General features: G+C 40.0%; 1 protein-coding gene and 1 long non-coding RNA gene across 3 annotated transcripts in view; both read right to left on the bottom strand.

Annotated features, from left to right (window-relative positions):
* Window positions 1-17,185, bottom strand: part of LOC123856376 (uncharacterized) — a 207,355-nt gene that overhangs the window by 83,038 nt on the left and 107,132 nt on the right. The window lies entirely within an intron of this gene.
* Window positions 1,440-2,378, bottom strand: LOC123856383 (olfactory receptor 5AN1). Its single transcript, XM_045892586.1, has one exon. The coding sequence runs from the start codon at window positions 2,376-2,378 to the stop codon at window positions 1,440-1,442; it is 939 nt and encodes a 312-aa protein (XP_045748542.1).

Here is a 17,185-nt window from a genome sequence, read left to right as displayed (position 1 = left end):
AGCCTGCTTCTCTCTATGCCTGCCACTCCCCCAGCTTGTGCTCTCTCTCTCTCTGACAAAAAAATAAAAAATAAAAAAACTTAAAAAGAATCCATTAAATCTCTGAAGATATTATGTAAATGTAATGACATCTGGTTTTTATCATTTGGTTAAAGTCTTAGCAATCTAGCAAGTCAACAGCTAGTGTTGGGACACATCTTGTTCATCTTTTTAAACAGACCTCTAGGACCAAATGTTTTGTTTTCTCCTTCGGACAACTTAAACTAACCAGAGTTGAGAATGCTGCCTATCCCACTATTTCCTCTCCTAGCCCTTGAGACTTCCTAGAAAATATCAGTATTAGAGTAACTCTGACCATCTATTCCATCTATTGTATCACCCACACAACCATAAATTTCTAGGACATAAAATATTGAACACACAAGAAAGAATGTCTACCAGCTTTCCATATCTGTTCCTAGTCTCTGCAAATATTGAACATTCAGTAACTATATTATTACAATGAATTCTCACACAAATCTCCTCACACCAAATTTGAACAGACGCTTAAAATGCCAGAAACAATTTGGTAGTGTATCCCATTCGCTATGTCAATCGAGGGCAAATTTTCCAGATTTAATGGAGGAAAAAAAGAGAGGTTTGAGTCCCACAATATCAGAAATTGCTATTAGTTGACAAGAATTTTGCACATCACCTCCCATCGGAAATCCACATTGGACGTGAGATGCAAGAATTAAAACATCAAACTCATAAGTAAATAGTACTGAAGGGATGTCATTCTTCATTCCATTCCTCTTTATGATTCAAATCACCTCCTGCTTCCTTAGATTACACCTGGTGGAGACTGGGATGTGACCAAAAACTTAATAGGTAATTAGTCCTGAAAGAGGCCTTAGACAAACATTAGCATCTCAGATTGCTCTTCCCAGGAGACATAACCAGGCCAACTGCATAGCTTTGTTTCTGTTCAAAGGCACATCCCCTCTATTTATTCCCATTATGGTCAGAAATACAGAACAAGCATCCATCACCCTCTTGTCTGGATTAAGCTGCATCAAAATATTTGGGAGACAAGATCTCTACACTCTTGGGGACCTCCATCAGGTATCACTCCTTTACAATCAGAGGTCCGAGACTGAACAGGGCTCAATCTCTGAAGCAAAAAGAAGTGACAAGTTTCTAAACCTTAACATTTTACAAATACTTGCAGACTATTAATAAATGATGAGGTCACTCCTCATGTAGGGTGAAAGTATGAACCTCCAGGACTTAAAGGTATCGTGTTTGTGTGGAATCAAGTGAGCTGTCAGTCCATTTGGCATATTATCTGTGTCAAATTAAGCTTTCTTTATCTGAAGGCAGTATGAATTTTGTTAGAGTCCATTCATGTGCATATTATTGGGGTTAAGGTTTCTGATAGGACAAATCTGGACAGGACCTCAACAGGACCATCTCTTCTTTTGTAACCTCTTCAAGGCATCTTTGATTTCCTTGTTCCTCAGACTGTAAATCAAGGGGTTCAACATGGGAATAACCACAGTGTAGAATACTGATGCAAATCTGTCAAAGCTGGAGGAACCACCAGAGCTGGAACTCAAATAGACAAACACAGCTGAGGTATAGAAGAGGGAAATCGCTGTCAGATGAGAAGCACAGGTGTTGAAAGCCTTGGACCTGCCTTTAGCTGAAGTGATCTTCATGATGGAGATGAAAATATAGCCATAGGATATCACGATAATGAGAGCATTTATTATCCCAAAGATCATTGTTAATATAGCAGTCAACAGTTGTACAAAGAAAGTGTCAGTGCAGGACAGGACTATCAGTTGGGGCATGTCACAGAAGAAGTGGTTGATGACATTAGGCCCACAAAAGTGGAGCTGAAACATGGTACATAACTGGGATATAGAAGCAGAGAGTCCAGCCAAATAGGATCCCAGCACCATCCGAATACAGAGGGTGGGTGACATGATTGCTGAATAGAGAAGTGGATTACAAATGGCAGTGTATCGATCATAAGCCATGGCTGTCATGAGACAAGACTCACTCAGTCCCATGGTTGAAAAGACGAAGTACTGAACAGCACAACCCATAAAGGTGATAACTTGCTGCTCCTGGAAAAAGTTGGAGAGCATCTTGGGAGCTGTAGAGGTCACATAGCAGATATCTATGAAGGACAGATTACTGAGGAAGAAGTACATGGGCATGTGGAGGTGAGAGTCCATCCTTATTAAGATGATGAGGCACAGGTTCCAAGTCAGAGTCAAAATGTAGATCAGCAAGAATACAACAAAGAGCACTGCTAGGATTCTAGGAAAATCAGAGAATCCCAAAAGGATGAAATAAGTGATCTCTGTAATATTTCCTCCCCCAATCATTGGCTTGCTGCTTCTAAAATCAGAAAAGAGAGAAGAGAATGCACTGCAGACTCAGGTGAAATGACAGCATTACAATTCTCATATGTACCATTTTTTTTCCTCCACTGAGTTCAGGGAAAGAAGCAATGCCTCCCTGTCCTGATGAAAAGACCCAGTTTTCATCTCAAATTGCCAAGAAGTGCCTTTTTTAAAGTGCTTCAGGTTCTCAATTATTTCATGGGTCTCATGAAAATTAAAAGATATTTAAAAATTGATTGACAACTTTAAAAAAAAGCAATAGAAATCCTGTGGTTCTTATAAATAAGGTAAGGATCATTTATCAAAATTATGTTTTTAAAAGACCTCTGATAATTCAATATATAACTGCAGCTCTATAATAGCAAAGCATAAGTTGCATCATTGTAGAATAAATTTGGAATAGCTCTTCTCCCCCAGATGGTCATCTAGATAGAGTTCTTAAATTTCTTATTTTACCCATAAGAAAAATAACCCTGTTTATAATAACTTCTCAAATGTTTTAACAACTATATTTAAAAAAACATCTCCCAAATGGCCTGGAAAATTACATCATAGTATGTAATTCTGACAATGTTCTCTTGGGGTACAGCATGTGTGTCAATAAAGTTATGGAATAAGTTTTCTTAGGGAAGCCTTCATATGAACTATTCCATACAGAGGCTAGCACAACTCACTATTGCCCCAACTATTTTCTCAATTTTAGAGTATTTTGTTTTTTAGGAAACAGCATAGTACTGTAGTTAAGAGTTCAGACTTTGGAGTTTTAGTTCTGAGCAACATCATCAAGATGGTACCATAGGTCATTCCTGACATCAGTCCCCTCCCCAAAAGAACAACTAGCAGCTATTCATAGACAAGACAACATTGTAAAAATCGTAGGACATGGGAATGAGGCAGAAACACCTACCTTGGATTACAGAGACCAAGAAGGACCACATAGGAGGGTAGAGGTCAACCACACTCTGATAGTATTGCCACTCTCCCATGCTGGCACAGTGCCACATCAACAGGGTAGGGTCCCTTTTGCCTATGGTTTCCCCAGTAGGAAAAAAAAAAAAAGAGATCCCAAGGTGGATATCCAGCTCCCCCAGAACTGTAGGTCACTTCTTGGGATATCCATTCTGGTCTTGCCTCCTGGGGGTCACAGGGGCATCTGTGGGGTTTGACCACTGGGAATCAGATTGTGATGGAGGCAGGGGCAAGACTTACAATAACCAGTGTTCAGATCTTGGCAGACTGAGTTCCTATTTGCATTGGCACCAAAGTAGAAATACCAACCAGAGGTGGCCCCACCAGACCTCCAGGGAATTCAGTGGCTGGTTCTGATTTAGGATCTGAAATGGCAAGCTTTCTGGACCTGGAGCTTGTTCTGCCACTCTGCACAGGCAGGAAACTAATTCATAGACCCGTCTACTGCTGAGTGTAACCTCTCAGGCCCAGCCCAACCAGGAAACCTGGCCAGAGCACCTAGAAAGGAACATAGTCCAGCAGCCGGCAGTGCTGCCTAGCTGCAGAGCCAGGACAGCGGCTTCATTTGTCCAGGGAACTAAACACACAGTTCTGCCTGATTCAGAACCTCAAACAATGAGCCTTGTTGGCCTTAGAGCCTGTCTCCCCCCATCCAGGCAGAAAAAACAATTCATAGCCCCATATACTGTTGAGTATATCCCCTAGCACCATCCAACCGGGAAGCCTGGCCAGAGCTCCTGGGAAGATGCAAAACCCAGAAGCACTCTAGCAGAGAGTCCAGCCAGTGGCTTCATACATTTAGGTGCAGCCCAGAAACAGAACAATGCATATACGGTCAACTAATATTTGATAAGAGAGCCTAAAATACTTAATAGGGAAAGGACAGTCTCTTCAATAAATGGTGTTGGGGAAATTGGATATTCTTTTGCAAAAGAACAAAACTAGACCCAAATCTTACACCACTCACAAAAATTAACACAATATGAACTGACGACTGAAATATAAGACCTGTAACCATAAAACTCCTAGAAGAAAACACAGGGGAAAACTTCTTGACAGGGCTTGGCAGTGATTTTTTGGATATCACACTTAAAGTATAAGCAAAAAAATTAAAAATAAACGAGTGGGATTATATCAAACTAAAAAGCTTCTGCACAGCAGAAGAAATGATAAACAAAATGAAAAGGTAACCTATGGAATGGTACAAAATATTTTCAAACCACATTATCTGATAAGAGGATAATATCTGTGGCATCTGGGTGGCTCAGTCTGTTAAGCACCTGACTCTTGGTTTTGGCTCAGGTCATAATCTCAGGACTGTGGGATCGAGCCCTGCTTCAGGCTCCATGCTCAGCATGGAGTCTGCTTGAGATTCTTGGGATTCTTTCCCTCTTCCTCTCCCTCCTCCGCTCTCCCTCCCCCCTCTCGCTCTTTTTTCTCTCTCTCAAATAATAAATAAAATCTTTTAAAAAGAGAGGTTAATATCCAAAATGTAAAACAAATTCAAACAACTTAATAGCAAGAAAATAAATGGTCCAATTAAAAAATGGGCATAGGACCTGAGTAGATATTCTTCCATGGGGACATCCAATGGCCAACAGGTATATGAAAAGGTGCTCAATATCACTCATCACCAGGGGAATGAGATATCAACTCACACCTGTCAGAATAACTATCACAAAAAGATAAGAGATAACACATGCTGGCAAAGATGTGGAGAATAGAGAACCCTGTGCAATGCTGTGGAAATATAAATTGGTACAGTCACTATGGAAAACAGTGTGGAGATCCTCAGAAAATTAAAACTAGATCTGCAAATAATTCAGCAATTCCACTTCTGGGTTTATATCCACAGGAAATGACATTAGTATCCTAGAGAAATATTTGCACCCCCATGCTCATTGCAGCATTATTTACAATAACCAAGACATTGAAATAACCTAAGTGTTCATCAAAAGATGAATGGATAAAGAAATCATGATATAAGTATTATATTGTTGTATATATTATTTGTTAATATTCAATATTATATATATGAATATATAAAGAAATCCTGGCATTTGTGACAACCTGGATGGCCCTTGAGAGCACTATGCTAAGTGAGATCAGTTAGACCAAGAAAGACAAACACTGTATGATCTCACCAAATGTGAAATCTAAAAAAACTGAACTAATTGAAACAGATCAGATTTTTGATTCCCAGGGGCCGGGGGTAGGGGATGGGGGAATTGGGTGAAGGTGGCCAACACTTCCAGTTATAAGATAAATAAGTTCTGGAAGTGTAATGTGCAACATAATGACTATAGTTAACAATACTATATTGTGCATTTGAAAGTTGCTGAGAAAGATCTCAAAAGTTCACATCACAAAGAAGAAAAGTATAACCATGCAAAGTGATGAATGTTAACTAATTTGTGGTAATCATTTTGTAATACATACATATATCAAATCATTATGTTGTATTCCTCAAATTTATACAATGTATTCTGTCAATTATATCTCAATAAAATGGAAAAAAAGAGTTTTAATTTTGATACCATCTCACTCTAAGAACTTGTCCCAGTGGCTTAAACACACTAGATATGATTTACTCATAACAAATTGAGGACAAGAACCCCTAAACTATAAGGTTAATGGGACAGTTACCTGAGGAAATTCATGCAAATGTTCAGCATGCAATCAAGTACACATTAATTGTTCAATAGGTGTTGGCTATTACTATCACTGATTGCTTAAGATAACCATGAAAGACAGTTGTGCCTGTGGATAGGCATGCAAGGGATACTAGAGTTTTATGGGTTAATCTGGGGAAATTCCTGAGACATCATTAGTCCTGTAGACAGTCAGGCATCCTTGCCTTTAGGCAATATAGATTCAGACCTTATGTATAAGCAAGTAAAAGCAACAGGGTCCATGGTAAATTATTTAGTTTTCTTGAGTTACACCAGGTAAATTATTTTCTATTTAGTTTTCTTGAGTTCAAATAGACTTGGGTCAATTGGCAACAACCATCAAGCTATGATGGGCCTTGATGTCAAGAATATGTCAAAGTATACATTTTCAGTTACCAAATACTACAAAGGTATATTTCATATTTTTGGTTGATAGAATCAGCATGTTAGAACTCACTAACAGATTTGTAATGGATACCAACTATTGGCTGTGCTACATACCCAAACTGTCCTTCCTTGAGATGAAATAGTAAATAACAGCCAAATAATTTTAGGTAAAAATTAATAATTAGAAAGGACTTCAATTTTCAGATACTAAAAAGTATTATAATCATGGATAATTCATTATTCTTGTAAAAACAGACATGTCAAAAGAACAAATATATATATTTAAGAATAAATTTAAATAATGGTAAGAATTTAACATGACAAAATTAGTATTTTTTTAACTTTGGAAAGTAAGTTTTCTTTTTTTGTTTTTAAACTACCACTTATTTTAACTTTATTTATTTTCTATTTTATTTTTTTGAGTAATCTCTACACCCAACTTGTAACTCAAACACACAACCTCAAGTTCAAGAGTTACATGTTCTACTGACTGACTGGAGCCCCACAAAATTAGTATTTTAAATTGACAGAGAAAGGATAAGCTCTCCCATAAATGGTCTGTGAAACCTGGCTCACTATAAATAAAAAGCATTAAAGAATAAATAAAGATGCATTTATATAATCCTGGGATGGGAAAGAAAGTTCTGAAATATAACACCAAGCCAAAAACTCTGAGAAAAAAATATGATATAAAAATTTAAAACTTGCTTATGGTTGAAGAACCCATTATATAAAATACTTTTAAAATACAATTGATGAAATGAGAAAAACAGTCAGAAAATATAAAGAAGACACTAAGGATATGACTTTAATATGAAAGACATTAATCAGTAAGGGATGGGTACTCACATATACTGATGATGAGTGCATACAAAACAGTTTTACCTTTCTGGATAAAAGAAATGCTTCATATAATATCTCTGTCTCTGTGTCTCTGTCTCTCACTCACTCTCTCTCTCTCTCTCATGCACACACACACACACAAACACACATGTGAGCCAATTGCAAATGCCAAAAGTAATGAATGGTATGATTTTGATTTCCTTCTTTAAAACTCTTTGTATTTGATCAATTTTCGACAACCCCTATATTTATAGGAAGAAAAGTTATTAAGATATATAAATCCTTAAAAGCAAGCACAGAATAAGAGAGAAAGGGAGAGGGGAAGGGGAAATGAAGGGGAGAAAGAACCACAGAGAAAACAGAATTCTAGAATTTCCTGGCTTTTACCTACCGGCTGTATCACCCTTAGCAAGTTGTTAATCGCTCTGTGCTTCAGTTGCCTCATCTATAAATGGCGCTAAGAGTACTTACTACTTCAGGTGGTTGCTGCAAACATTGAATGACATGAAGGGCTTAAGACAATAAGGGCTCGGGCGCCTGGGTGGCTCAGTCGTTAAGCGTCTGCCTTTGGCTCAGGTCATGATCCCAGGGTCCTGGGATCGAGTCCCACATCGGGCTCCCTGCTCTGCGGGAAGCCTGCTTCTCCCTCCCCCACTCCCCCTGCTTATGTTCCCTCTCTCGCTGTGTCTCTCTCTGTCAAATAAATAAATAAAATCTTAAAAAAAAAAAAAGACAATAAGGGCTCAATAAATGTTAGCAACTATCATCCCCATTAGCATTCCTCTCTGTGAAAGAAAAATAAAGCAAACTAATACTGAAATATCAAGGAGCTCTTCACATAAATTATTTTCTAAATTAGATGGTCTCTAATCCTAGACTCAAGAATATCATTAGTCAATGACTGTATTTATTTCTATCTTGTATTACTCTGTTTTCTCCCAGTCAGATGGAGTGTAAACTCCTGATGCCCCTTTTTATGTGCCACCACCCCCAGGTCCTCTGAGCCGATGATGCTATATACAATACATGGTCTAGTGGAGATGATTCACTACTTAACGATAAGCATCTTGTATACTAATATTTGTGTTACTGAATAAATACATATTGAACAATGGTTCTTTCAGCCACCTTTGGATGCAAAACTAAAATTATCTTATTTCAATTATGGTTTTGTGAACTTGGGAATCTTTCTGTTGACTCCTGAAGTGTTGCCAATATAATTTCTCCACAATTTTTTCCAAGATCAGTTGGAGTCAATGAAAATATTTTGAAAATATAAACTCTCATGCACAACATCCCCCAATACACCAACATAATCGATCAATTCAGTGAGAATAAGTCAACCTTCTGATCAATCACTTGCAGTAAAGCTCTTCACTTTCTTATTATATTCTGGTGACAGAGGCAGCCAGAGGTAAAGGTATTTTATGTGACTCATCATTCCCAAAACGAAAAGGAATTGTGGATTGTTTTACTAATTCATGACAAAACGTATCTTGTTAAACTTTGGTAAGCTATAGGAAAAGGGGGAAAATTCACTTTCTGGTTAAGTTTTTGCATATGTCCACCATTTCCCAAGACAATTTAAAGAAAAGGTGACTGATGTAAGTATTAATTGGAGATTTTGCTATGTGCATCTAGCTAATCAAAACCTTTCCAATTCTGAATACTGAGGACATGGCCAGTTCGTAAGGTTGTGCAGAGAAAAAATCAGGTAAAGAAAGCCAAGATGGTGCAATGAAGAAGAACAACGTAAGTAAAAAAAAAAAGGTTAAAAGAGACAGACCAACAATGCCTTGGAGTGAGGCATCTCTGATATCTGTGTGACCCACACTAGTGCCTCCAGACCCGCACGGGCTCCAAAGATGACCACAGAGAGCTATTTGAAGTATTTCAAAAGGCCGATGGAATTGTACATGAGTACTTTGTTATATCATTATTTAGTGACCTGCTTGCCTTTTGCTACTCAGAAATTATCAAAGCTCTAATATTAACATGGAAATCAAATTAATTAATATTATTATAACAACAGACTCCTTAAACAAAGAAAAATTCAAAGAGTTCTTGGGATGGATAAAGGTGGAAAATCTAGACAAGAATACAGGATCTTAGGAAATTCCCCTGAAAGTCAGTAAATCATTGCTTTTAATTCAGTGCTCAATTATTGACTTCTAAAATTTGTTAGCTTTTATAAACATCATCTCATTAGATTCTAAATAATCCCAGTATCCCCCATTTTACAAGTGAAAAAAAAAAAAGAAAGTAACAGAGCTCAAGATCACACCCTTAAGAAATTGCAGAACTGGAACTCAACCTTCATCCCTCACCCCAGAATGATCCCTGAAATTTTAGATTAGAGATTAATCTTTTCAATGAAGGTCAGAGAAGTTGAGCAAGGAGAAAGAGAACCCAAGAAGAGCCCACAGTGGAGCGTGTGGGAGTGAAGAGGTGAAGAATGGGAGAGACTGAGGACCATAAACCTTGTTCCACACAGGTCCTACTGGAAGAATCTCATGGCTGTTAAGATAGCACAGTATCCACTGTTCTCACCAAATCTTACCCTCTCACCTTGACCCAGATTCCCCAAGAAGACAGAGCTCTTGCCAAAGGCTGAAATTGCTTATTTCTTTTCCAAAGGAATTTTCCAGGTGGGCTCTATTGCTCTCCAAGGTGGGACCCTTTGGCCATGAAATAGGCTGTCCACTCAGAGTAAGAGAAATGCCCCCAACTGGAGAAAATCTTAAATGCGTTATTGTTAAAGGCAGAGATAATAGGAGAAAAGACAATTAGAGGGAGAAAACCCTCTAGGCACTTGTTCCCTGGAGTCATGCTTGTCATGGACCTTTTGTCCCTGCTGATTTCATCCCCCATTTTGCCATGTCCCTTGTGGATCCATTCCCCACTTCTCCCATAGTTCAATGATGTCCATATGATTATAGCTTTTCCATTAGAAACTAGAGTCATTAGAGCTGGAAAGAATCTAGGAATCACCCAGTCCAAAACCTTCAATTACTAGGTCAGAAAACTAAAGCCAGAGGAGCTAAAAGATTTGCTCAAGATGACACTGGTAGGGGCACCTGGGTGGCTCAGTCATTAAGCGTCTGCCTTCGGCTCAGGTCATGATCCCAGGGTCCTGGGATCGAGCCCCGCATCTGGCTCCCTGCTCGGCGGGAAGCCTGCTTCTCCCTCCCCCACTCGCCCTGCTTGTGTTCTCTCTCTCTCACTGTGTCTCTGTCAAATAAATAAAATCTTAAAAAAAGATGACACTGGTAAAATACTGGCTGGTGAAATACCTTAATTAAAATAAACTAGATACGTGAACATTTCCCTGTGTACAAAGCACTTTCATTTTTGATACATACATCCGTACATTTTCTCAAATATCTGACCAGATCCAATCATCACAGCAGCCTGTGAGGCAGTCATAGCATTATTTCCTATATGTAAGCAAGGAAATTGGGGCAATAAGGAAAACAGTAAAACTAAATCATGATAGAGCCATGACTTATCATGGGTACAACTTGGGGCATTGGTATCAACCAATCTGGGTAGAATTCTGACCCTCCCACTTGATGACTATGTGACCATGAGCAAATTAACCTCTCCCAGCCTCAGGATTATCACCTCAGGATTATCATAAAATGGGGCTGATAGTAGTAGCTACTTCACTGAGTAGGTCTTCATAGAGAGAAGCAAATTGGATAATGCTTATAAAGCACTTACCACGGGGTGTAGTACAAGCATGCCTTCTATTAACAGTCAGTGTAATTTCTATGTTCTGATTTGGAGTTCTTTCCAATATGTTATGCTGCATTACTAATCCTTCACTAAAAATATCTACTTAACATCATTCCCACAAACATTTTTGCTTGTTTCTAGTTTTTTTGACTTTTTTTTTTATTCATTTGAGACAGAGAGATAGAGAGCATGAGCAGGGGGAGGTGCAGAGGCAGAGGGAGAAGCAGGCTCTCTGCTGAGCAGGGAGCCTGATGTGGGTCTCGATCCCACGACCCTAGGATCATGACCTGAGCGGAAGGCAGAGGCTTAACCATCTGAGCCACCCAGGTGCCCTACTTGTTTCTAGTTTTTTGAAAATGAAAGTCATCTACCCTGTCAGTTACTAGGTATACAGAGATGTTTTAGATAAGGTCCCAATCTTGGTTTGATCTACTTCAACTATTCTCACTTCTAGGGAGAAAGGGGTGGGTGGGCAATGAGTTATTTAACTCTTGCTGATAGGTTAGTAGTTCTATATCCCCCCTGATAAGAACTGTAGTAACTTAATCCTTAAAGTGAGCAGGTTCTTAAGATAGTTTTAAAGGTATAACACCAAAAGTATAGAATGTGGGCACCATGGCCACACAATAGAGGACAGGTTTCTGGTCAGAAAGAACCATGTATGCTCCACAAATCACACTTTGTGAGATTCAAGTGAACTGTTGCTACAGTGGGAAGAATGCGGCAGACCTCTATGTGCTCATAGGTTCTACCTGTCATATCTGCAATATAATTTCTCACCTGCCATCTTCATATGGTAACAGAAAAAAAATCAAATCTAAGTGATGTAACTACATGAAGTGTAAGGTATTGTATAAATAGTAATGTAATATCTATGAAATTAGTCCATAAACTCTTATATGAAAAAATATCTTTTAAAAATCCTCTTTAAGGGATGCCTGGGTGGCTCAATTGGTTAAGCGTCTGCCTTCGGCTCAGGTCATGATCCCAGGGTCCTGGGATCGAGTCCCACATCCGGCTCCCTTCTCAGTGGAGAGCCTGCTTCTCCCCCTGCCTGCCGCCCCCCTGCTTGTGCTCTCTCTCTCTCTCTCTCTCTCTGACAAATGAATAAATAAAATCTTAAAAAAATAAAATAAATAAAATAAATTTAAAAATTCTCTTTAAATGCTCTTGGTTGTACTCTGAGTCTCCATGGTACCCCCAGTCTGGTGGTTCTTCTGCTCCCTAGTCAACTTATTGTCCTGGAATCCATGAGAAGCTCAGACCTCTGGCGCTTGGGTCTTGCTACCTACACACACAACAACCATCATTTCTGAAGTCTTGCATAGTCTCTGGGAAGTACCATGAAGCATGTCCCAGGCTTGCTTTTACTCAGAAATTGATGACTCTGACTACTTTATAGCCTCTGAGAGGCACTAAAAAGCAAGATTTGAGGCTTGGTGTTTACGACCAGAGACTCCCTTCTGTTGGCCTCCTGCTAGGCAATCTGGAGAGCACTTCTCAATTGCTCTGATGAACCTCTGCTATAATCCTGGGCAGGTTTTTCTCTATCCAGAATTCTCCAGTATCCTACCCAGGAGATATCAACCTAGCTAGGAGTATTTTGAGAGTTGAGTAAGTGAATGGAGCAGGTGTGCAGTGGAGAAAGAATCTCCCTATGTAGATATTAGTGGTGAAGATTCTTCACTATATAGCTATTACTTCATCCCTCTTTTTTATCATTCCCCATAGATATGTCTGATGGTCCTGGGCCCACATATCTCGATTCAATTCTCTAGAGAAGAAACCTCCAATATTCTACTAGAGGGAAGGAGGAATGATGGGGATGGGTGGAATTTCCTGTGTGCAAGAGGAGGGGACAGGCTGGTCTAGAAGTCTAGTTACTCTTAATAGATTTTCAATCATATCTCCATTTTTAAGCCCCACCTACTATGCAGGTGCCCTAGTGCCTGTTACAATTCCTGATCCTTCTGAGGGCTGTGCAATGGAAATCAATTTGCTTCTTCTTGGCTTTCCTGCCCCATGTACCCAGGACCCATAGCTTCCTGATTTCTTGAATCTGAGTTGGTTGTTCCTCATAGATCTGCTTCCAGCTTCACCTTCTGTTGTCATGTCTCCTGTTATGCGTATCATAGTAGTTTTATGGGTTAAAAAATTTTTTATTGTTATTTTAGGCAGGCTCTAGGAAGGAGTAAAGGCAAATGTACAGATTCAGCCCATTATGTTTGCCCACATATTATTTTCAAATTTATTTTTTTTTTGAAGTAGGATCCATGCCCAGCATGGAGCCCAATGTGGGGCTTGAGCTCACAACCCTGAGATCAAGACCTGAGCTGAAATCAAGAGTCAGACACAACCAACTGAGCCACCCAGGCACCCCTATTTTCAAATTTCTTAAGCCATTTTGTATTTTCAGCAGAAACAACTGACTCTATATCACTGTTCATGGTATTTTCCCTAGCGTTCAGATAATGCAATTTAAAAATTATTTTAACATTTTTTTCCTAATTTTCATTAGGTTAAAAAAAAGCTGTTTTAATTTCCTTTTATTGCCTTTGAAACTCTGTTTGTAGGTTTATATATTTTTAATCATATTCATTTTTATCCTAATTTCTATTCAGCACCTCTACTCATAAAAAAGTTAACTAGCTTATACCGTTATTTTACTAATGTCTACAACCTACTGTTAAAACCACATATTTTAGTGTTCAAGGCCTTGTATCGGAGTAAAAAATATATATATAAATATATAGTATAGTTACGATAAAATCACATTTTGCTTTCATTCCAAAACTATAATTAGACCATAATTTAAAAATTACATTTCAATAGGTCAGAGTTGACCGAAAAACTAAGAAATTCTGTATCCCACACATAGAATCCAAAATAAATCATTTCACTACATTTTAACTGATCTGTAAAACAAGACCTACGGAATCACAATTTCAATTCACGATGAGACCAATTCTTTTTAAAACAAAAAAGTAAATGTATGTTGTTACAGTGTAGTACAGCCTAAAAATGAAATAGTCATGATAACCATATTTCCCTCAAAAGCACTCTACTGAGAACTTACCTGCCACACGAATTACTCCGACGCCGAGGCCAAGCTACCAAGCTGGCAACACCCTCGCGCACCGTGACCGGCCCCACGTCGGGGAAGCCACCGCGCATGTCAGACCTGACACGCATGCGCTTCACGCCATTTCGGGCCCCGCGGCCCGCGTGGGGCTCATCACGTGCAGGGAGTGCTGCGCGTGCGTGGTGACTCGCGGCCGCCCGAGAGGCGAGGTATCTCACGTTGTGCTGCAGCCGTCTGGGACTGGGGTCACCCTGGAGGGCATGCAGAAACTGACTCGGAAAAAGTGGGTGGACCTAGTGAACTGGGAGGAGCGACGTCATCGTGCTGCCGCGGAGCGGCGTGGGGCTTCGCGGGTTCTGGGGTGACGCCGCAGGCCAGGAAGTCAAGGCCTGTGATGCCGGCCTCGCGTGCGGGAGACCGCCTCAGCACCTGCCCACGACTGGCCGTGTGGTGCCCTCCATCCTTGGCCACGCTGGAGCCTGGGGACGCGGCGGGAAAGGAGGCCCTCAGCTCCAGGGCATGCCTGCTGCAATGACTGGAGTTCAAGGGCGTGGGCTAAGAATATTTAATGTGGTGTCACCTTAAGAATAAAATCTTAGGGCGCCTGGGTGGCTCAGTTGGTTAAGCGACTGCCTTCAGCTCAGGTCGTGATCTTGGAGTCCCGGGATCGAGTCCCGCATCGGGCTCCCTGCTCGGCGGGGGGTCTGCTTCTCCCTCTGATCCTCTTCCCTCTCGTGCTCTCTGTCTCTCATTCTCTCTCTCTCAAATAAATAAATAAAATCTTAAAAAAAAAAAAAAAGAATAAAATCTTAACGCAAATGCACAGTTACGATTGAGTCAATGGCCAGAAGTCAAAGTCCGAGCCATGACCAAATGAGGGCGCCACTTTAAGGGCTAAGTAGAAATCCCTTCACAGCCTCTGAGTTAGGCAAAATTTGAAGTCCCTGAGAAGTCTAGGAATGCCTCTCCCAAGTTAAAGTGTGATAAGACTCCCAAAGGGAACAAAATGCATGGGGGAGTGGGGGTGGGGGTGGGGGTCAGGAGAGAAAGAACCAAAATACTAATATTTGTACTAAAATACTAAGGTTAATTCTTCTGACAAATATTAAGTGCTTATAATGTGCCAGGCATTATTCACATACTGGAACACTGAGGGTCCTGTTCATGCAAATGATAGAAGTCAAGATGGCAAGGTGGGGGGGGGGGGCAGTTTTTCCCTAGCTCTTTGGAACCCAAGCAGGTACACAAAGTCACAGAAAGATTTACTGAATTGAGATTCTTCTCCTTTCCACTCTGAACCCTTCTAACAACTCCTGCAAATAAAAGTTTACCATGTGGTGGTAAAGAAAGGACACATGCTAAAAACATCCAAATGACTAACAGCTACATGAAAAGATGCTCAGCCTCACTAATCATCGGGAAATACAAATTAAAACCACAATGAGACATCACCTCCCACCTGTTAGAATGGCCACCATCTAGAAGACAAGAGATAACCAGTGTAGGTGAGGATGTGGACAAAAGAGAACCCTCTTACAGTGTGGGTGGGAATGTAAATTGGGGCAGCCACTATGAAAACAGCATGGAGTTTCCTCAGCAAATTAAAAATAGAAATACCATATAGTCCAGTAATTCCACTACCGGGGATACACCCAAAGGAAATGAAAACAGGGTATTAAAGAGATATCTGCACTCCCATGTTTATTGTAGAGTTATTTACAATAGCCAAGATATGGAAATAACTTGAGTGCCCGTCAACATATAATATGAATAGATAAAATGTGATGTCTCTCTCTCTCTCTCTCTCTCTCTCTCTCACACACACACAGGAATATTATTTAGCCATGAGAAAGAAGGAAATCCTGCCACTTGAGATGAAATGGATGGCCCTTGAGGACATTATACTAAATGAGATAAGTCAGAGAAAGACAAATACTATATAATATGAGCAGAATCTAAAAAAGCTGAACTCATAAAAACAGAGTAAAAATTTGCAACTAGGGCGCCCAGGTGGCTCAGTTGGTTAAGCGACTGCCTTCGGCTCAGGTCATGATCCTGGAGTCCCTGGATCGAGTCCCACATCGGGCTCCCTGCTCGGCAGGGAGTCTGCTTCTCCCTCTGACCCTCCCCCCTCTCATGTGCTCTCTCTCATTCTCTCTCTCAAATAAATAAAATCTTAAAAAAAAAAAATTTGCAACTAGTGGTAAATAAGTCTTAGAGATCCAATGAAAAGTGTAATGAATATAGGCAATAAATTGTATTATAATCATCAAACTTGCTAAGAGACTAGATCTTAAATTATTCCAACCACAAATAAGAAATGATAATTATGTGATGTGGTAGAGGTGCTAACTCTGCTACAATGGCAATCATATCACAATATATAAATGTATCAAATCGTGGCACCTGGGTGGCTCAATAGGTTGAGCATCCGACTTTTGATTTAGGCTCAGGTCATGATCTCAGGGTCATGAGATTGAGCCCTGTGTCAGGCTCCATGCTTAGCGAGGAGTCTGCTTTTCTCCCTCTCTCTCCCTCTGCCCTCCCCCTGCATGCTCTCTCTCTCTCTAATATAAATAAATAAGTCTTTAAAATACATGTATCAAATCAACATGTTGTACACTTTAACACAATGTTATGTCAAGTATATTTCAAATTAAAAATTTTAAAATAAATTTTAAAAAGGACACATGCTGAATACCAAAAGGGAAAAAAAAAGAATAAAAAAGGAATAGTGAATTATGCTTAATTATAATTGTAAAATAAAGGTAAGTCAAATGAATAAAGAAGACTAGTGTCAGGGCACCTGGCTGACTCAGTCAGTTAAGCATCTGACTCTTGGTTTGAGCTCAGGTCATGATCTCAGTGTGGAGTCTGCTTGTCTCTCTCCCTCCCCTTGCTTGCACTCTCCCTCTCTCTCCCTCTCCCTCCCCTTGCTTGCACTCCCCCTCTCTCTCTCCCTCAAATAAATAAATAAATAAAATCTTTAAAAAAATAAGAAGAGGGGTGCCTGGGTGGCTCAGTTGTTGGGCGTCTGCCTTCAGCTCAGGGTCCTGGGATCGAGCCCCTAGTCGGGCTCCCTGCTCTGTGGGAGGCCT

This window comes from Mirounga angustirostris, unplaced genomic scaffold (assembly GCF_029215605.1).
Source record: "Mirounga angustirostris isolate CCGP_5_RB_7025 unplaced genomic scaffold, mMirAng1.0.hap1 SCAF_13, whole genome shotgun sequence".
NCBI classification, from domain to species: domain Eukaryota; kingdom Metazoa; phylum Chordata; class Mammalia; order Carnivora; family Phocidae; genus Mirounga; species Mirounga angustirostris.
This window is presented reverse-complemented; position numbering and strand designations above follow the sequence as displayed.